Source organism: Uloborus diversus, chromosome 10 (genome assembly GCF_026930045.1).
Source record: "Uloborus diversus isolate 005 chromosome 10, Udiv.v.3.1, whole genome shotgun sequence".
Lineage (NCBI taxonomy): Eukaryota > Metazoa > Arthropoda > Arachnida > Araneae > Uloboridae > Uloborus > Uloborus diversus.
Genome location: NC_072740.1, coordinates 8,233,630 through 8,257,198, shown reverse-complemented (window position 1 = coordinate 8,257,198; position 23,569 = coordinate 8,233,630). Strand labels below are relative to the sequence as shown.

The 23,569-nt window shown below is 32.5% G+C and overlaps 1 protein-coding gene across 1 annotated transcript in view; it reads right to left on the bottom strand.

Moving 5' to 3' along the window:
- The window catches only part of LOC129231641 (neural cell adhesion molecule L1.1-like), a 197,904-nt gene that overhangs the window by 94,815 nt on the left and 79,520 nt on the right, over positions 1 to 23,569 (bottom strand). The window contains exon 2 of the mRNA XM_054866005.1: positions 11,236 to 11,532. Within this exon, the coding sequence (XP_054721980.1) occupies positions 11,236 to 11,532 (297 nt within the window). The remainder of the gene's footprint in view (positions 1 to 11,235; positions 11,533 to 23,569) is intronic.

The window sequence follows — 23,569 nt, the reverse complement described above, 5'->3', positions numbered from 1 at the left end:
CAAACTGCATAAAATAAAGGATTCACATGGTGGCCATTCTTTCACTGTTCAAAAGTCTAAATCTACCTACTAAGCATCATTTGGCGCGTGCGACAGTACCTAACTACAGTGAAACCTGTGTAAGTTGACCACTTGCGGTGCAGTACTTTAGTGGTCAACCTAAACAGGTAGTCAACTTATAGAGGTTGAATCATATGATAATAGCGGTCAACTTAGACAGGTGGTCAACTTACAAGAGTGGTCAACTTTACAGGTTTTACTGTACGAATGTTGGATGACTCGTGAGTGGTATTCAAAAAATTCTTTGCGACCAAAGGCAGTTAAACACTATCTCAAATAAGATGTAAAATTTCGACATGCATTTTGGTAAATTTTAATAGTGACTGAAGAAGAACAATTGGCTTTTTTCCATTGGCATACCGTCTTTCTCCTAAACCTATAGGCTTATAATCATCTGTCAAGTGAACATTTGGCATATTTATCACTGGAAAGAAATGGAGGAGGGAGGAACAACACAGAGCGTAAATTAATACTAACAGTACACAAACACGAAATGTTGAATGAAGTGTTTATCATAACCACTAATAATTAAGCGCTGAAAATTTGAAGTATTTGATTAAATAAGACATATCATTATTAGATTTCACATGCCCTGTATAGAACATTTTCCATGCCATTACAGCCGTGAAAGTCAAAATTCAAAATACTGATACAAGCTCATTAAGAAAAAGTGGCCTTTTCGGAGCCTATTATCTTTTATTTTAATTTAAAGATATATCAAATCAATTAATCTATAACAAAATTGGATCACTAAGAAAATATATTTAAAATCCAGACGAGCAAAGTTTATTTTCTGCACCAAATTTTTAAAAAGTTAATTTTCCAATCGTTCTTACACCTTCAAAAAACACTAGAAAACGCGTTTTGGCCCTTCATTCTAAATTACTAGCAAGTTCCCTCCCTTCAATGCACAAAACGGGATGCTAAACGGGAGAAAATTGTTAAAAGCATTCCTTTAAAGAGGACAGTTTGAAATTGTTTCAATGACAACAATTTTACTCATATGCTGTGCTTTTCGTTCTAGCAGGAAATGTTACGTTGTTTCAATGTGCTAAATGTGATTCTACAAGGATTTATTTTTTGTTTGCACAAGTGGTGTATTGGTGTATATTGGATTGATGTAAACATATTTTGAACGACATGTGACCTTAACCTCATAAAACGAGTTAAGTAAAATTGTTTCAGAGGAAAATTTTTTAATTATACATTAAATTATACACACATTTACAGGAATAATTTACTGTAACTAATAACAATGGTTTTACTCAATTACAAAATTTAACATTTTGTAAGTAATTTACTTAAAAAATAAAACTTTTACAAAATTACTAAAAAAAAAATAAATTCTTACAAACTTACTAAAAAAATAACTTACAAAATTAAAATTTTGTAAGTAAGTTTGCAACTCAATTACAAAATTTAAAATTCTGCAAGAGTAATGTTTGTTATGTTTTTGATCCTATAAGTACAAGAGGCGTAATGTATTGCTTTTTCTACGAACACATTAAAACTGGAATTAATGCAAAGTTTTTTGCATTAATAAAATTGTGTGTCGTTGTGTTATTAATGTCGAAGCATTAATAAAATTCCATAATTTTATTAATGCTTCGACAAAAATAATTTTAATTACATGCCGCTTTATTCATACATCCATACAATATTTTCCAAGAATATAATTTTAGTATTTAACATTTTTTTCCATCGTAAGCGAGAAAATTTATTTTCCCCCCTTGAACATAATTTTGTCTTCGTGTGGGGTTCTTTCATATGGTTGGAATAACATTGCTCCCTTGAACATAATTTTTATTTCATGTAGATTTATTCATGTAAGAGGGGTAATTTAACATTTTCAAAGTGGGACGTTCCTTTATCCATTACCCAATGACACTACCGGCTTTTTTTGCAGGCAATAACAGACATCGCAATGCATTCAGGACAACCTTTGTCAGATATCATCAATCAAGACGTCCACGGGTTTTAGAAAACCGGTCTGACCTAAACGCTTCTTATGTTTCGAAGAATTCAGATGGATCAAGCGGAACCAGCTCTTTTAAGCCATCCTTTTCTTAAGTATACCCTCACTTTTTTAAGCATTGTCTTCAATGAAAAGAGAAACGTGTTTTTGAAGAGGTAAAATAGAAAAATCTTGTTAAACTAGAAGAGAACTGGTCATCATTGGGTGCGGTTAAGGCTATTAATTGGCTTTAAACTCAAACTTGCCTTCAAATCCATCCCGTTCACCCCCATCCCTTGATTCTTGAAGAATACAAAGAGCAAAATAAAGTTGATGGATTTTGATTTTTATTTTCATGACTTTCTTTTCGGATATAAGCTCACAAGTAAAGACCATGAAAAACGTCAGATTTGAATATTCACCATGAAACAGCAAGGGGTCATGTGGGAGGGTTGAGTCAGTTTCCCCTTCTATCTTACAATTCTTTTTTCAGTACTCCAGCCGATATTTATTTTTGAAAAGGAAACAATAAATCATGTACAAAAAAAGAAAAAATCACCATTCCCAGTTAGGAGCAGTTAGTAGGATTTCTTTCATAGCTGAAAAGCTCTTTCTCTTCAAGTGGTAATACTCATTGAAAAACTTATTGCGTTATTACTACAACAATTAATTGAAATTCATCGATTAACCCAAAAAACAGGGGGAAAAAACATACTATTCATCAGCTAAGATGGCCGATCACATTTCATACTAATTAGCGAGCAGAAGACATTTTTTCCCCTTCGTTTTAATGCTCTGAACGATTATGCAAGCTCGATAATATTAACGGATATTTAGCGCAGGGTTTGCTAAATTAGATTTTCTTTTTCAAATACGGATGATTTTTTAAAAAGCCTGGAAAAACGCAACGCCCAATGTGTTTTCTTTTCCATCAAAATAACGTTTTTTTACGAAACCGTCAAAAAGTTTTAAGTGAAGCAAGCAATTATTTTTATTAATGAAATGGAAAAATGAGTATGCTTATATGAATTTTCGAGAAGCATATTTTACTGTTTTGTTTTCTTTTTCCAAACAACTTTTATAAGATTTAGAGAGCCTCAATGCCACCGAGCTTTAAATTTACTCCGGAAACATAATGTCACGCACATAAATTTACTCTACCGTAAAACATTTCAGTGTGAAAAAATGAAGAAAAAATGGCGATATACTTCGATAGGACATCTTTAGTGCCAGATTTTATTTTGGACAGCTTCGATCCTACACATTATGTTTATTCTGAAACTGCCAAAATTTTAAGATAGTTAAAAAACTCAAATTGACTTAACTTGGACACTTAACAACAACAAACAGCAATTAATTTTAAAAGATGTGATTCTATGAAACAAGGTGTAACTTTCTTTAATGTCATGGCGTTAGGTAGTGTAGAAATTAGACGTTTAGAAAATTCAAAAGCAGTGACCCTCGAAAACCTTTATGTTACATAAAGGTTTTTTTTTTTTTTTTCTTTTTTTGCAACGTAAGTCTTGAGGAAGGATGTATTTAGCCCCAGATATCTCATGTTCTCCACAAAAGTTAGCAAATTAAAGTAAAAAAAAAATTCACGATAAGTTTGGCATAATTTATGTAAATGCAACTGAAACAGTATCGTAGGTGACATACATATACATAAGTATCCATATGTGTAAACATTATAAAACGCTTGAATGCAAAAGCCTAATTATTCTGGGGTGTACCTCTACCTCACCAGTTAGAGGTTAAGATAAATAAAATAAGATTTATGTTAATCTAATAATCCACTAGCGAAACACTAGAGGGGTCTTCATTTCATCTTTTAAAATCATCAAAAAGTAGATTTTTATACTCTGAATATTTTTTTATTTTTTTTAAACATCCTTTTTATTTGCTCCATGCCTTTACTGTAGCTCGCCATTTATTTGTTTCTGTACCAGGAAATTTATAAATAAATTATATGCAATATTCCAAACTCAAAGTTTTTTAACTATAAAAAAACACGTAACAGCCATAATTCAATTTATACATATTACTTAGACTACATTCTTTACTTCAGCATAAGTATGGGTTGTTGGAATAAAAACGTTAATGATAAAATCACACGCACGCTTCTTGTAAGAATGAAGCAATTTAACTAATGGGAAAACATTGTTGCCAAGAATGATGCTTGGCGCTACTCGAACCTGGCTTCAATTTAGATGCCGAAGCATAATAAAGGATTAGGTTACATACTAAATTTAACTCGATATCTATCGAAATTTGTTATCCGGAACAGGAGTCAGTATTTTTGCCACGTTTGAAAATTCATAAATGTTTGACATGGCACTCTTAGGTCTACGTTTCTATCGAATCTACCTTTTTGGTAGAGCATTCTGAAGGACATAAGTCAATCTAACCTGGTTTAGTCTCTTATCACTATTTTGTTGACCCACTGTACTACAGTCGGATCCCGACTTACGCGAGGGATGCGTTCCAAGACTCCTCGCGTAAGTCGAAATTTCGCGTTGTGGAAAAGTGTTGTGTATATGATTTTTTTATTCACATACCCAATCATTTTAGGCATTTCAAACACCTTTTAAACTGTCTTAGACCATTTTTTAACTATGTATTACCTTTTCTTACAAAAATATCTGAATTTTTACCTTATTTTTTAAAAAACTGAATTATTCAACATAAAATACTGACTACGATGCACAAAATCAATGATGAATGGGAGAGAGAGAGACATAAAAATAAAACACAACGGCATATCGTAATAATAAAGAACTGCATTGTAAAAGTACTATACAGTAGATACAATAAGTTACATTTAAAACTTATAAATAGAAGATTTTAATTTATGCTGCGCAATCCAAACGTAATTTTAATATATTTTTAAATATAGTAGCTTCGCATTTACTTTTATAGCATTTACATCTATAGTAACCCCCCTCTTTCAGAGTTTCTATAATCTACAATACAAAAGCAAATTCCAGTTTCATACTGTGAAAAATGAGGAGAAGGAATAAACACACACTAACAATGCTATGTTTATAGTGCGGTGTGGGAACTAGCACAGTCAGCGATGCTAAAAGGATGATAAGTGCATTCACGAAGTCAATGTTTAGTAGTCAATAACAAAGCCGAAATTTAGCATCACAATTCTTTTCCAAATATTTTCGTATTGAGAGCGAGAAATTCGCTTTAGCTCTAAAATTCCTCGCTCCTAAAAAACTCGCGTTATAGCCATTTCGTGTAAGTCGGATCGCGTTGTAGCGAGAGTCGACTGTATACCCATATTTAATTTAACTCGGCCTTTTTGATACGCCTATCTAAGCGCACTTTTCAAACAAAATCTATCTGGCATCTAAAGTCCATGTACGTGTTTCAATGAAAACCACAATTTCGATGAATTTAGTTTATGTTCAAATTAGAACTTCTTCTGAAACAAAAACAAAATTAATTTGTCGATTGCTTTTTTTTAGTGTAAAAACGAATTTAATATTTTTTTCGCTGTTTTTTAGTTCAATAAGCATTTAAAGCGTGGATGCGTTAATGCCCTACAAAGAGCTACAGAGAAAAATTATTAATGACTGCCCAAAGGCTATCATAACCAGCTTTTTTTTAATATAAACACTAAGTTTACTCATGTTTTTGTTCTGCACGTTGCGCATATGTATCGGAATAAGTACATATCAAACTTATTATGTATTCATCTATCACTAGAATGAAGTATTTATGTAATCTATGGAACCTAACCCCTGTCTTAATACTACTCTAAAAAATCTAAATTTAAGTGGTTTTGGTTTATGCGGCGTTTACACAGAACGTAACCCCGGCGTAAAACGAGGATCTACTACTACGAATTCAAATGAAAAGAAAGCATCCTTGTTTTTTGAATTTGATTTTTAAAAAAAGGAAAAGGATTTTCTCTTATAAATACAATATTTTTTATATATCACAGTTGTCTAAACTTGCTTTCCATTCATTTTTCGGGAGACAAGAAAGGTGCGATATATTTGAATGAGTGATGAGTGTTATAAAGAGTCGCGATTTAACTAGGGCTTGCTTACTACATCAAGTAATATTACAAATTCAATCATTGAGAAAACTGCTTCAGAAATATGTTCTTCAAAAAATTAACATTTATCTTTAAAAAATCCCCAATACATTCGCTACATTATTTTAAGCATTTTAAGTGAATCGGTAAGATATTTAACCAAATATAGAGTAAATGCATTTCCATAAGTAGCAAAGAATAACCAATTAATGCCGATCCACTAAAACCGAAAGTTCTACAAAGTGAAAGAAAACTGCAAGCAATTTTCATTTTCCGTTACTAAATATTTCAGAAAGTTAAAGAAATGAAACGCGTTAAAACCCTAGAGAGGACCCTCTCTAATGAGGTTTTACCCTCCTTCCATTATCCTGATGGATGCTGGGGCACCGGTTTTCTCTTATGGATGTGACAGGTTTGGGCGAATATGCCTAGACGAAGCAAAAATAGATTTTTCCTGGAATGGGACACTATATCATCTTTACCTTTTACTTTTGTTATTAGAGAGAAAATATACGGATCAAAAGAGATGATATATTTTATCGAAATTCATCTGACACTGCGGGATGATGCAAAAGAAGACACAAACAGGCAGGCTAGAGGGAAGGCGGGTAGTCGGGATTTTTTTTTTTTTTTTTTTTTTTTTTTTTTTTTTTTGCGTCGGTGTATTTTGCTTAATAAAGGTTCAGTTATCGTTGATGTGAATTTCTAAGTAAAATGCATCTCCCGTTTCTCGCATTCAATTGAATTTACCGTATGCTTATTAATAGCATTTAGTGTTTAGACGCATAGAAATCTTCAGTCGGCACTCACTGCGTGTAAAGTAAATAAAGAACGATTTCCAGTTTTGAAAAATATCACCAAAAGGACCACTTACTTTTTTACGAGGACTATTTTTTATTGAATTAAAGCTACAATTATGTGATTGTGATAGCTAGGTGAAATCATAATCAAGTTTTGTTTTATAGTGCAGCATTGAAGACTGTCCTACTACTTAATCAGCATTTCGGTTAATATAGGAATAGGTAGTTTTTAAATGCAAAACATGTTTATGTTCCCCTTAAGAGGGAAAGAACACTGTGTCACAAAAACAAAATTTTCCAGATCTATTTTGCATTTTTGTTTCTTTTCTTTTTGCGTGATTATTTGTTCATTGGATTGATATTGATGGGATTTAAGGATAAAAATTTGTTTATCATAAGGTTTGAAATTATGATTCTTTATGATAGTTTTTAAAATTATTTTTTTTTTAGGCTGTCGCTTTTTTAAACAAAGCTAGATGATAAAGTACCCTTTACCTAGCAGGCAGGGGATATATAAGTACCGATGAAGTTTAAAGACAAGAGTAATTGTTTAATTCCCTCGGTGGGCATTTTATCCATCAATTAAGACATCTGTTTCGATATTTTAAAGTACAGATGTAATTTCTTCTGAACTTTCCTTTGTTTTAAAATTTATCTGCCCCTTGCTCCTCACGATACTTGGCTGACTGGAAAATAAAACAAAACTCTAAACCAAATGGCCGTAATCAAACTATGGAAACAGGCATTCCTGGTTTCAGCAACTTTCCTACAGCTCTCAAAAAGCCTTGAGAACTAAAAACTCTACAAATTAGAAAATTTTATTGAATATAGGCGCTCCACAATTATTTATTTAGTCGCTAACTTGGTGTTGTATCTTCAAGAACAATCCATCGTTTTCAGTTACCAATTTTTCATACAACTTTGTAAGACTCAAGTTGTTTTTCCGCTACAAAAAAGGGGGGGGGGATTCCTAATAAGTATATTGAGGTAGAAAAGTCGTTATTATTAGCAACTTAATCAGAAGCGTCTATTTGTAAGTTCTCTTATTTGAGAAGACAACTTAAAATCTGTGAAATTTACTGAATAAACTTAAAATCTTTTTAAACATTAGTTTATAATTTCCACGATCAAAGACTAAAGCACTTTGATAGTTCGCGAATATGATATGTTAATAAGTTGTTTATAAAAGATGAAAGATTTTGATTTTACTGCCTTAAATCAAAAAGCTTCAAAGTTTAGAGATTTCTAGAAATTATTCCCCATTTCCACATTGGAGGGGGAGTAGTTAAGATTGATAATAACCGATTATTTTTTACTTTTTTTATCAGAGCAGTTAAATCATACCGTGTAGTAATTTGAGCAATAATTAAGGCAAGTTCATGAAGACAAAAAGTAGTGAAGGAAAACAAGGTAGAACAAGAAATAAATGTAACTGGTTGTCAAAATAAATTTTAGTTGCTAAATATGAAAATAAAATATCTCTGTCTCTCTTATTTTATATTCCAGAAAATTAATATCATTAGGTTTGTTGTTTGGACAAAAAATTAAATGTACGAAAATCAATAATTCATCACCATTCAACGATGATGAATTGCAAAACAAGTTGCCTTAAATATCTTTTTTTTTTTTTTTGAAACATTTCGTTCTTAACAGTACATCGATTTATTCTATAAGTGCAAACATATTAGACTTAACTAAATAAGAATAATCAATAAAGATATCGATAGATAAATCGGTAGATAGCTGAATAGCATTGAGAGTTTGTTCAAAGAACAAATCACAAATTTCGGAAAAAGACTTCCAAAGGAAAAGCCATCAGTCACATGCAAAAGATAAAGCATCTATAACTACTAATAGTACTACAAACAACTAATACTAAAATGTAGCTCAATTGCAAAAACAATAAATACTCACAGTTTTTTAAAAGAACCCTAGAGTTTTTCCCACATTCAGACAAACCGATACTTCAAAAGATATTTTTAGTAAAATTTCAATACTTTAAAAAAAAACACAATTGCCCCAATTAAGATTCATAATTGCTAATACAGCATCGCGTCAAATTAATTCTCCAAAAAAAAAATCAACCTACAGTCTTTATGGCTATCTGGATTTCAACGCTAATTTACAAAGGAATAAAACTAACGCCACACATTCTCCAAACCTCCACAGGATATTAGTTTTCTAAAAAGAAATCGTATCTAAAAATCTATTGCTTAGGAAAATGATCAAGCAATAATTATATTTTCTAAAAAAAACTACGTATCTTTTACTAATTTAGTCGCTTATTACAATGGATCTTGCTAACAAACCAACCGCGAAGTTAGAAGCAATTTTTCTTTTTGGAGATGGATTAGGTGTCATCAAATTTTGCTACAGTTACAAAAAAAAAGGTACCAAGAACCAATTAACAGCTTAACTGTGAAAAACTCCCATTGCACCACTTAGTTCCGCTTACTTGACTAAGGAAAAGTATTAGCTTGTTAACACTAACAAAACTTGGAGAGTTGAAAGACGTCATGCTTCATAGATTTTTCATCAAGTGGCATTGAATTCTTGAATGTTGGATTTTCCAGAGAAGAATTTGGTCACCTCGCTTAGTTTAGAAAGGAATTAAACTAAATACGACACAACAAGCTCTATGAACGTTTGTTGAGTTAAATGAGTTAAAAGTCAAACTTGAAGATTAATTATGATGGACATTCGTAAGTGAATAAATGATACCAATATTTTTTATATCATCTAAATTTGAGCAATTAAGCCATTCAAATTAGATATTTAAAACCTTCACGAATAACAATGTCCCATTTTTGACGTGGGGCATGTGTGCGTTCACTTCTGACTTTCAGCGGCTTTAAAAAAAAAAAAAAAAAAAAAAAAAAGAATGGTTTTTGCATTTTCAGCCAACCGACCATAAACTAAAGTAAAAACAAAAAAATGAAGAATTTCTTTCATCCACACGATGTTAAAAAAAGTTTTAAGGTTTATTATTGGCATTAATATCTCATTAATATTTATATTTTCTAGGAGTTTATAAGGTATAAAAAAGAATAGTAGGCTCCCATACATTACTGAAACGAAGTTAAGAAGAATGCAGAAACAATGGCCTACTCCGATTTCAAATTCAGGCTTTAGAAGGTAAAAAAAAATCACAATATTATGTAAGTATTTCGTGTAAAACTTTTCCTTCTATGTAACTTTGAAATTTAATTTCATGTAAGAACTTCGGCAAAACCAAATCACAGGAAACTAAATCTTACAAATCTTAAATAAAATTTTAGCTATATATATTTCGCGTTTTGAATTGTTCGTAAATATTTTAAGAAGTGATATAAGAGCTTAAGTGGAGCACAAATCAACGCATATACCCTTGCCCATCTTTAATTGTTTTCAATTTTTTTGGAGGTACGCAGAAAAATGTCTGAATCCGTAAGAGATCCCAATTTTCCATAGCTACTAAAAACGATACATAATACTTGAAATGAGTTTAGTTCACAGAAGTTGCAGAATAAACAAAGTTACAGAAGCAGATTACCACCAGTAGTGGTACATGCTTCACACCTGCGCTGTAGCTGACGACACAAGTTTGAAAAACCAGCATGTCTGGGACAACGTCAGCAGCAACAGCAATTCCTTGCAACAAGGCCCTTTTCGCAGTCTATGTGGCCATCATAGATCAAACTTTTCGCATGGCCCTATGGAGACAGAAGAGATCAAGTGATCTGACAGGCTAATTTAAGAGACCCACCCCTACCAACACATGTCCTAGGAATATACTAGCATCAAAATTTTCCCTCACCTCTGTGGTGAAATCACGCTCCGTCTTCTTAGTATCTCATACGATCTTCAATAATTGTAACAGAAACTTGTTGTAACAATTGTGGTAAAACTTTTTTGTAAGTAAATATTAAGAACGTTCCTAAATCCGAACTGACTAGTTAAAGGTATGGTCAATCAAGTGTTGCCGAAGATGCCAACTCAATTAAGTTTGGGAATTTTTAAAGACTCAGACATTTTTTTTTGTCCATTACCAATAAGTTAAGAGCAATCGGAGAGAGGATATCTACGTTGATTTGTGCTCCACTTGCGCTCCTATAACAACTCCTAAAGTATTTACCAAGAGTTTTTAAACACAAAATTTTCTTCTCAATTAACAATAATTGAAAGAATAAAAGTAAAATTTTGAGGAAATCCTTATAGGTCATATTTCAGCAGCAGTGAGAAAACACACATTTTTCATTACTTTTATTTTTGCAGTAACGCTATCTTCACTTTAAGCATATTAAATTTTCATGCACCGATTGTTTTTTAATAAAAAATCAATAGAAATCCCTTCCATTGTTTCATATGTGAAAGAGCAAGATTTGACTTACCTTGCACAAGCAATCGGGCCAGAGAACTCCTTGTTCGTTTATTGTTCACTTCACAGTAATATTCTCCACTGTCTTGGTAAGTAACTCTCCGGAAATAGAGGGCATTGTTATGAGGAAGAAGAGAAACATGAGGTCCAGCATCCCAATATGAACGACGACCATTGATGTATTCGATAATTTTTCTGTCTTCTTTGTACCACACTATGCGGTTGATGTTCTCAATGTCCGCAGCAGGTTGACAAAACACAGTCGCGTTGTTGCCTGTTCTAACATACTCATTTTGTATATCACCATTTCCTGAAAAGTAAAAGAAAAATTTACAATAAACATAACGAGGTTAAACAAACAAGAGTTTAAGTATTTTTCCACCATTTTAGCGCTGTTGACTTAAAATTTCAGCCGTACCAAAGCTCAAATAACTATTCTCTTACACTGAGATTAGCCGCTAAATGTCGAATATATAATTGGCTATTTCTCTTACTTTTTATATTATTCTTTTTTTACAAAGAAATTGAATTACATTTATATGATTGTTTATCATTGTCACATTATCCCTCAAGACATAGAATGTTCGTTAAAAAAAAAAAAAAAAGGGGGGGGGGAAACTAATTCGGGTGAGGAATAAGCTTGGTCAATGATGAAAAAGTATTATATTTAGATAAACTAAAATGGGCACAGTCACAATTCTAATGTTTAAACAACTACAATTACGAGCAACTATCAGAGAAGTACAGAATGTTGTTACGAAAAAAAGTAATTACGTACTATACTTAGAACTCGGACAAAAACAGGATAAAAAACCATTTAAATCCTGACCATTAGTCTAATATTAAATACCGTCTTCATAAATATGAAACTTTTTCAAATTGTTAAAGCTTACTCCAATCTCTCGGCTTCTGCGAACAATACACTTTTAATTTTTATCAAAAATGTAAATGTTGTTAAAATAATTTCTGCTGTGTACAATCTTGATGCAAAAGAGTACAAAGGAAAATTTATTAGAGCAGATAGAAAATTTTTTAATAATAAGTCATTAAATAAGTTATTTTCTAAAATATTTCTCCACAAGATAAAATGAAAACATTATATTATAGTTCAATTTTGATTTTAAAAAATATTTTATTTGAAGAATATTTTTAAATTTGCTCTTTATCTATTAAAAAAGTTCTTCATGAAGCAAGACAACCGTTTAATTGACTAGTTGAAGCGTCTTTGCAAGCATCGCAAGAGAAATTATAATTACTTTGAACAGAATAAAAGATGTCGTTTACAATGATTTTGCAAAACAACTTCAACTGTCTTCAAAAATTAATGAGTGGTTCTCAAAAACGAAACTTATGTCTAGTAAAAAAAAACTTAATGAGGATACAAGAAAGATAATGAACTTGGTCTTGCCCACGCCATCTTCCACCACACAAATCTTGCTTCCCCTATCCTCTGAAAGTTGATTGTTCCTTCTAATGGACCCATTATTCCACTTCCGGATAATCGCATTCCGACCTATCTAGTAATCAGCTTGACAAATGACCGAACAGTCCGGTTGGTCAATGCTGGTTAAATTAGCTAGCAAGAGGAAAATAGCATTCTTTTTCCAGGAATCCGCAGAGGAAGATCAGAATAACCATGAAAGTTATGTCGGAGGAAGATTGGGATGTGTCTGCGGTTGAACAATAGGTCGTCCTAATTACTTTGACTGAGAATCAGATTCAAAATCAATGAGTTATTTACTGCAACTGGTAAATTATTTAAGGATTGGGACTTCACGAGTCTCCGAAGGAAGAACAAGTCTTTTGATGAATCCGAGAAAGAAGTTCAGCTTCAGTACTTTAATATACTTTCTTAGGGTTTTATTTTTCAGTATATAATTTAACTTGTAACTAAGAATGTATGTTGAGTGTTGATATACTTTTATCAAATTTATCTAAGTAGATAATAATTTCGAAAATCAAAGAAATTGAAAGAAGGAAAATCCCGATCCCTCTTATCTTCCTTTTCGAAAAATTTCATTTTCAATAAATTGTAAAAGAAATAAAATTTTCACAAATGTGTATCAGTTTAAGAATGTGAAATCACAATAATTTTATCAAAAAAAAAAAAAAAAAACGAATAGATCATATTTCATTTAAAAAAGAATAATAATAATAATAATAATAATAATAATAATAATAATTTCGTGTAGTCTTAAAAACATCTATAACAATGTGAATGCTAAGAGTGACATTCTAATGGTTTTTACCATATTACACCTGTTTATTATAAAGCCTAATTTGTTCGATTTTTTTATGTAACGTGACAACAATAAAAGGCTTGTCCGAATTTTCAAGATATAAGGGGTTGCCCATTAATGATATCACGTTTCGAGGAGGGGAGGAGAGTTCATGAAATTGTCAGTTTTTGACAAGGGGGTGGGAGGGGTTGACATGAAGTGTAACATGAATTTTTTTTTTTTTTTTTTTTGAGTATATGCTTTTGAAAAAGAGCGTATGAGGTGACGAAGGCAAGGGAGAGGGTAAGGTGAAGTGCGACTGACAAAGGTAGGGGGGAGACAGAAATGTTGATAAAAAGCCTGACATCATTTAAGGACAGCCAGCCCCAATTATCACGTAATTTATCTACAATAAATGCTGAATGAATCGTACTTAAAGCAAGTCGTAGCAATGATCAGCTTAGAAACATGTTTAGAGAAAAGCTGTCAGAGAGTGATAGGGGTTTTAGTATACGTAAAATATGATCACTAGCAGCTTGATTTGACGGCTAGCTGCTACTGTCCCAGTAGCGCAACTAGGAATTTCTCGTACAGAAGTATGGTATTCATATCCATATATGTGTTTCAAATAAAAGTAAATAAATAAGAAAACATCGGCAGCTTTTTTTTCTTCTTTTCAACTCAACAGTTCATCACCATAGCATGAAATATCCTTAGTATTGCAAACACAAAAAATAGAAATTTAAATTTGATGCTCATTTTGAAAACTAGGGATAGGGGTACTAGGTTCTTTAGGTTTTAACCTTCAATTGTTAAAAATTAAGACATTTTTAGAACAACCTCTCTGCAAGGTCTGTTGATTTTTTTTTACCGCCTCTTTAGTTCTATATTTCTATGCGTTGAAAAAAAAGCATATTTAGTATTTAGTAAAAAACATTTTCTGTTTCTTTATTACTATTATTGTTTACGAATAATCGGTGTAATTGCTGAGTCGTTTTGGTAAACAAATTTTCGAAAGAAGAAAGTTAATTCAAAAACAACTATAAATTTCTCAGCTAAAGCTTTCATAGTTTTTCGGATTATAACAATAAAGTTAAAAAAAACACACACACAAACTCTTAGTTTACAGTTTTGCATCAGCTGCAGCGCACGCAATCCGCCTAACATAATTACAACTTAAACGACACAGTCTTTAACGGTGAATTACGCAAAAAACCTTCATCATCATCTACACTATATTTAAAGAAGAAAAGATTCATAGCTCCTTCGATGAGGAGAGAAAAAAATAGACAACCTAAAGCAGCGCAAATACTCAAGCTAAAAATTGCCTCTTAGGATGCATAGTCTTTTTTTACATCACAAAAAGCAAGTCATAAAAAATTCATCACTGAAAAACCAACTTTCTCCCTGCGAAAATTACCTGAGCACCTAAGTTTTCTTTTTCAGTAAGAGGTCACGCGAAAAAATTTCTGTATAAGACCAGTGAACAACATCTGCCAGCGCCAAGATCAGAGGTTATACCTGGAGGGTGTTCCTAATAGGGGGAACGTAACATTTCCCCCTTAGATAAGGGGAGGGGGTAAAGATGTAGGTGCGTTCTTAGCAATTACTCTCAGCAATCAAGATGTACCTTCTAAAAGGATCAGTGCAGGGTTTTTTGACTATTATTTTTCTTCTTATCTTTTCTCCTAGCATTTTAGGGATCAGCTTAAAAGAAAGTGCCATTAATATTTATGATAACCAATGGAACTTGTGAGGATTGAAAACAAAATATGACCAGGGGAGAGCAGTGAAAAACCGGTTGTAGCGGATTCTGAAGGAACCGTAACAAATGTCCCTTGATTGCAGAGTTTATTATAAGCGAAGCTAAAAGCTTTTTTCTTATTTCTTCTTTTGAACAAGTTTTTGTCAACCGCCAGTGATTTAAATTACGCTTTGTGCTATATATTTCCACATTTTTTTGGAATTGCCATTGAATCTTTGCAACATGTGATATTCCGCGGCGGTCAATGGATTTAAACACAAAAACAATGAATCTAGATTCTAGTAAAACTAATATAGATTCTATATCAACAACTAACTGCTTGTATGCATTACTAAATAAATGAATTGAGTCACTTTTTCATGTATCGGTAATATACTCCATCAAAGAAGGTAAACGAGTACACAAAACACAAAAGTTTGAGAGCCAATGAGCTAAAACATTTTTACGTTTACGCAAAAGTGATGCGTCAAACACATCTGATAAATTTTCGCTCAGTCCTTTTCTCTGTTGGGAAATTGCAGACCCCGAAGTGGTTTTTTGAGGGGAAAAAGTAGGAAATAAGGAATTAAAAATTGAAAAAGTAGGAAAAGTAGGAAAAAAATCACTTAAAAAAGTAGGAAAAAATAGGAAGAGATGGGACTACACACATGTCAAGAGGAAACAAATTTAGAGTAAATATTATTTCTAATGTAAAAACTACCAGTATTTTTTATTTAAAACTGTCCCAAAAATAAACTAACAGTACTTTTGAAGTATTAAAGGGATTTAATAAAAGGCCAAGTCGCAAAAACAAAACGAAAGAAACAAGCTGACAATCTACAGTACGAAAAATAAACTGGTGGAAACAAAGATATATATGAAAATAAAATCCAAACAAAGAAACACTGTTCAACAATACAGTAATAAAATTTTTAAGTGTAAAAGAATAAAATGCAATATAGCGATCACAAAAAAAAAAATATTTTTGTGCAATAAAACCACTTTTGTCAAAGATTTTTTTTGTCAAAAACGAAAGCATTCCTTCGAGAGCATCTATTCATCATTTGAAAATACTAAAACTTTCAGCTCCTGTTGTCATAAACTATAATACAAAAAGCAAAGCAAATATTAAATTAGTTTTAGTTAAAATAATCAGCAGCTGACATGCATTCTTGCATAAACAGGGGCAGATGTTTGAATTTGAAGAAAAAGGAAAAAGACTGAAAATGCAGAACTAAAATAAATTTGTTCTTAAATATGCGACATAAAATTTATAATAAAATAATTAAACTAAATAAATAACGAAGTACGTAAACTATAGAGTTTGTATTACGTTGTGTACTTTTAGCATTCAACATAAATTTTTGTTTCAGGCAAGTCATTTATGAGGGGTTAGTGGGGTCAATTTCTCCCCTCACTGGCTTTGGCAAATTAATGTTTATTTGCATTCAGTATACATCCTTTGCTAGTCACCCCCGGGGGAAAATCAGAATGAGGGGCCAGTTTTAATTTGAATCAAGCAATAAAAACGAATATTGTTTTATTGGTTTGATGGTTTTTTACTTCTTTCTTGTTCCAAAATTTGTCACAGAAAAAAAAAAGGAAAAATGCACGCATGGTAAATATAACATTTTTATCAAAGCCAAAGATCAGTTACTAATGCCTCTTTCTCAGTGCATAAAAAGCGAAGACATGTAGTTTCGTTCGATCTATATCATACGACAAAAATATTAATTCGGAAATAGTTCACGAAATTGAGAGTGAGGGGGGAACAACTGGTATCAAATATATCTCTTCCACTCCCCCCCCCCTTTGATCAGGTGCCCTGAGCACAATAACTTACAGTTGATACGCAGCATCGATATAATTGCCGCACCCCGAAAAGAGTAAGAGTCTTCAAAAAAAGTTATATGTTCCGAAATGCCGCATTGCCATAAATGCAGCACATAAAAATTATGAGCAACTCCTCGATATTGATGATATATCTGAGTAGAAAATACCCATTAAAAAGAAAAAAAAAATACAGTATATATTTGCTTGTGACTCTATTCCCCAACTTCAAAAAAATAAAGAAATAATAACGGGATCTCGCATTTAAATTGATTTCCGGTTTTTCTCTAAAAATCGGGAACGTTTTGCCCATCTAGTTTTTTTTTTTTTTTTTGCAAATACACTCTTTGCAAGGAAAGAAAATGAAATTTTATATCATGTTTACGATTTAGAATGAACAATAATCATATTTATGTATGAAAAAAGTTAGTTTCCACTATTTTTTTTTTTAAGTGATCCGTTTTTGCGAATTTTTGTTATCTGAGCCTTTTATTTTGTACTAATATCAATAAAATATGTACAGTGTACAGGTTTTTCATTTTTTGCTTCCTTACGTTCCTTTTATTGTTTTTCGTTGCCTTTCTGTTTAAATAGAGCTCCATTTCACTTGTAATCAACTATACAAAAATTTGGCAAATAGGAAATTCGGCTTTTCCCGCACTTTTTGGACAGTCGGCGGTTTACTTTAATTAAAGCTTCTAATTGAGGGGTAAATAATATATAATTGCATCAGAATTGGCCGGTATCTGTTTCTTTATTGTTTCGTAAAAACAGTAGGACTGAAGTTGGGGCGATAAAAAGAAAGGTCGATCATAAACGCCGAAACTTAGGATTCGCTTGTTTCTTTTGCTTTTTAAAATTGAAACATGCAGAAAATTATTGGTGCGGCATTGTAAAAATAAGAAAAAATGCACAATTAGAAGTGCTATACTAAAGAAAGAAAAAGTAGGAAAAAAATGGAAAAAGTAGGAAAATAAGGAGAGAGCTCGAAAAAGTAGGAAAAATAGGAACTCTTCGGGGTCTGAAATTCATACTTTTTACAAAATTTAAAGTCATTCGCCAGAAAAAAAATGGCTATTTCACACTCAGTGTGTCTTGAACAAACAAGAAAATGCCGGCATTATTGGTTTAGGTACAACAGATAAATTAAATATTTTAACCAAATTCATTGTTTGGTCATCTGAAATTAAGAATGAAAATGATAAATGTAAACTACTATTTGATTACGGCATTAGTTCCACATTGAGCTAACTTAAAGCAATTTCAACAGAGTTTTAAACAAGATGAACAATCAGAAGTGTAAGTATCACTATCTTGTGAAAAATATTGATAATCAATTGAAAACTATCTTGAACCTAAATCAGTATGCGTATATAACTATCCTGAAGCTTTTCGTCTCGGGTGAATTGAATAACTACTGGAGCATTTCCATAAAATTTCATACTAAAAAAAAAAAATAAGAAGAAGAAAAAAGAAAATATTTAATTTAGGATTCAAGTCCCCGAATTAAATCAATTCATTTAAATCATTGTCGCTTTGAAATTTTAGAAATGTGTTTCTTCTGACATAAAGTAGCGTTACTTTTATTGATATAATTTAGTTTGCGTGACATTTTTCACATAGCTCAAACCTTAAGTGTCGGGAACACTTTGAACCTGGTTAAAAATTTGTATTGCTCCTTAACTTTTAATTATTATAAAATATTTAGGAGTTTTTCTTCAGTTTTATGCCAACAGATGCAGTAACATTACTTTGTTTTCCCGCTATTTTCCGGTTTCCTGTTTACTTTTTTACTTGAAAAAAAACAACGTACTTTGTTTTTTTTTTTTTCTTTCTTTTTTTTTTTTTTTTAAATCTTTCCCAGAATTTGCAAAGGGAAGAATCACGAGGGGAAAATAACGATTCGAATAAAAATCTTTAGTTAATGCAACCACAATAATAATTCAACAGAAATTTTTATCAGCAGAAGAGAATTTATCAGTATCTAATAGCAATTAGGGGTATTGTTATAGAGGATCATACTTCACCACAGCATGAAATTTCAATGTGCAACCACATCCAAGTCACCTGGAAGTTCTTCTGGCAATGTCATTAATTTGATTTGAAGATCAAATAAACTGAGTTCCTTCCGATGTAATCGTTTATAGCAAACTTATTTTTAAAAATTGCTCAAGTATATACTTGAGTACATCTTTAGGAAGAATTAGTAAAGAAATGCTATACTTCCAGAAGATAATGAAATACCCGAGGATTTAAAAATCAAAAAGTAATTCTAAGAACTTTTGGACTTCTCCACAAGGCCAAAGTGAGATGAGTAGGACCTAACCCATTAAGCTTTTTCAAAGAAATACTTCCAAGAACCTTTTAAAGAAATCTTTTTGTTGACTACTAACAGGTAAATCTTGAACGTACAGGAGCTTTCCTACGCAGCACTGGTATTTCCGAAAAGTATTTCAAGGTTCCGGGAGGTGTTTAATAGAAAGTGAATTTAAGAGAAAAAAAACTCGCATTCGTAGCAAGACAGCTATAATTTAAAAGTTTCTGCCGCAAGTGTCCCCCTCCTTTCCTATACCTCAAACCATTCATACCCTGCAATTACTATCCCCTACTTCAGTCTGCGTCATCTACTCGTTTTGAAAAATCTACCAGAATCCATAACTTACTCGATAATTACAGTCGGCCTGGTCGAGTCAAGTTTCGGTGGTAGCGGAATAGCTAGAGCTCCCTACCAAAATTGTTTCCTGGTTATTTGGCTTCGGACTGTTATTTGGCGAATTTAACTTTCGCTCAATTAACGCTGGAAGTTGGTGGTAATTCTCATCTTTAATCTGCTCCAGGCTTGCAAAGGAAAGTGAATTTGAAAGCTACTATTAGCGGTGTAATTTGTCGCGCTAAATTTCTCAAATCACTCAAAGTAATTTCACAGAAGACCGAAATTTTCCGAATAAATACCACTCGGAATTTTAATATGTATTTCCAGTCATTAAGCTGTCGTTGAGCCAAAGACAAAAGTGGCATTCAGGTCTTCAGAAATCGAATGCATGATTACATATTTTTAAAAAGTCAGGACAAGGACAATCCGCACCAGTTGTTAATCTTTGTTTTCTTATAATTGAAGGACGGAAATTTTCTGTCTTATATTACTCTTGTTGGGTTCGAGGTTGTATGATTTGAGTATTACTTAATTCAGTTGCGTTACTACCGGGGGGGGGGGGGGGGGGCTCCTCCACGGTTGACACAAGTCGGGGAGGCACACCCAAAGTAGATTTAGGAACTTTTTAAAAATGTAAATAATTTTGAAATCCCCCCCTCTTCCCTATATATCTTAGATTTTTTATCAAACTTCAGTGAAAATAGAGACTTATATTGTGGGGGGGGGGAGCGGTTACATATGCCTCTAGGTCAAACTTAACATAAAATTCATTTGTAATTAATGCTCATATTTCAGTTTATAGTTTCGTTATACCACAAAAATAAAAATTAGTTGCTTCTGAAAAATGTACGAATTTCGTGTTTAGAGTCGAGTCTCGACTTACGCGAGGGATGCGTTCCAAGACCCCTCGCGTGAGTCGAAATTTCGCGTTGTGGAAAAGGGTGTGCATATGAATTTTTTGTAAACATACCTAGCTATTTTAGGCATTTGTAAACACCTCTCAAACTGTTTTATAAACTAGTTCATAACTATATATTTCCATTTATTACATAAGGAAGTGAATTTTTACTGTAATTTAAGTTAATCTGTATTATTCAACATAAAATATTGTTACGATGCACAAAATCATGAGAGAGAGAGTGAGAGATAAAATAAAAGAGTTCGGTACGTATAGCATGTAGTAATTAAAAAAAAATGCAGCACTATAATAGTACTGTACAGCAAGTACAGTAATTATATTTACTCCTATAACTTAAAATGTGAAGATGGTGATGATTTATGCTGTGCAATCAGATTGTTATCAATCTTCCCCTGACATTGCATGCGTGTCGCGAAACTCGTCAGAAGAGGAGGAAGAACATGAAAGAGGGATGAGTTAATCTTCCACTTTCCGCCGAAAATTTTCGTGTTGTGGGCGAGAGATTCCCGTTAGCTATAAAATTCTTCACTCGAGAAAAACTCGCGTTATAGCCATTTCGCGCAAGTCGAATCGCGTTGTAGCGGGAGTCGACTGTATATAAACATAAAAAGGGTTTTTTGGAGAGGGTGGAATCACAAATTACCATTCTGGATGATACGTTTTCTAGGAATGTCACTGCTCAATTACTGTAGTAACGCACCAACATATCAGTAAACAACGGAAAAGAACGTGTTAATTAATGTTAAATATTACGAGATCAAGACAATGATCTCTTTTTTCAATTACCTACGTATTTCGCATATTATTAATCAATGAAAGGCTGCAGTTATTTCTTTTTCTATTAGTTTCTGAAAACTAAATATAAAACAATTCTCAGATTTGAGAATTGTCTTTACCACAGTATACGTCCTACAGCTGGAGCTGCTGTCAAAGAAGCAGGGCCCGACTTACTTAAGTGGGGCCCAAGGCCCACAATAATTTGGAGGCCCCCTGAAGGCTATTATTTTAAAAATGTGTGTATTCTATGTACAGTTGTAATGCTATGCATAATTCTTTAAGTTATTTGGGGCCCCTTAGGAAGAGGGGGCCCCAGGCCCAGGCCTTGTAGGCCTGTGCGGTAATCAGACCCTGCAAAGAAGTGAAATATATACTTTTAGAGTGGTTGAACTATGACCCACGTGGACATACTTGCAACTGCAGTAAATGGGGTCATCTAAATTCCCGAAAAGTACTTCGTTTTATTTTCATCAATATTTCAGTTGTTTTCTCACTTTATTTTTTTTATTATTATTTACTTTAATAGAAAAATCAAGGAAAGTTGTTAAAATCAAACCAAATGGTTTGAAGTTACCGTAAGAGAGCCATTGACAAAAAATGATGAAAAGGGATAAAAAAAATGTTAATAAACTGTGATGCATTACGTTGTTCTTCTCATTCATTGCTTCTACAGAAAAAAAAAAGCAAACCTTTTTGCTTCCCATTGAAAGTTAATTATTAAAGTAATGTGCAAGTACCAATGATGGAAATAATGGACAAAGAAACTCTATGCCAAATAATAATAATGAAGATAATGACAATAATAAAGCTCAATTTATAATGATGAGAAACGAACGTATTTTTTGGATGAAACAAATTTCATCACAAATTACAAATCTGCATTTTCCGTCTCAAGTTCGCTCATGCTTATTTATTTTTTAAAGTTATTATAAAACCCTTCAAGATGATGAATGATTGTATGTTTTTTCCTTGAATACTTAAATGTTTTCAGAAAATGGCTACTATCACCTATGCCGACTACAAAATATTGATAGCTTATCCTTAACTATTTTCTAAGAGCTTTCCTTCTACGAAAAAACAGTTGTCAATTTAAATGCATTTCGGAATCACGTTTGCGGTAATCAGGGGTTTCAAATTTTCAAAAATGATATAAATACTTTTAGTGAGTGTGTACTGAATTTATTAATATTTTATATCTAAGCAAATGTAAAGGGTGTGCTTTTTTGCTCGCGCGTTCTCGCTGATCCTACTAGCAATTACAAAATGAATATTCTGTTTCCGCTTCCAAATCATCCGCCATCTCTACGTGGTACAGCTACACAAGTGACTCGCGTTTTTAAACTGACTTTGCAAATTCATTGAATCGAAAGAGGGAAGACAAGTTTGAAATTAAACTGAATGTTTCGTCAATCAGTCATACTTAATCGATTCGCAATTAAAATGTATTTAATTTTTTCTTACTATGCACAACTTCAAACAAATGAACCAAAAAACAAGTATATTCATCAAATTTAACGGAACAAAATTATTGGAATTCAATAATATTTTACCTTAAATACTATCCCTACAACGTTGGGATTACAAGCTTTTAACTAAAATTACATCGAAGCTCGATACAAAACTTAAGAGAAATTTCAGCAATCAAATCCGGTTTTAGTTCGAACACCTGGCTGGACCTAACACGCGAGGGTTAACCTTTGAAATGTCAAATTAAAGATCGAACAGGTAATGTTCCATTCTGAAGGGCCCGGCGAATGGCCTAATTCAAGTTCCATCGCAGCTGCCGATCATAATACTTCACCAGTCACGCTGGCTGCTAGAAACGTGGTGTTTATCTTGCGGTACGTTTCCGAGTTGTTCTAAACGGTTTTTTTGTTTGTATGGGTGAAATGTAGGCCTTAACCAGCCTTCGGGTAATTTAATGACTGATTCACGTTTTCGACAAACGCGGTCGAGCGCTATCTTTAGCTCTTAGTTTTAGACAATGTACGATGTAATTTTATCACAGAACGCTTTAGAAGTGACATGGCAGAGAATGTAGCAATTGAATACGGAAATGATATTGAAATAAAAGGTTTTGGTGAACTGAAGTATCTACCATTTCTTCGGCATTCAGTCGATAGATCAAAATTTCGAAGATGACACATCGGTGCAGAATGAAATGAAATTCATGAAAAAGTGGCGTATGATTTTCTATATATATAT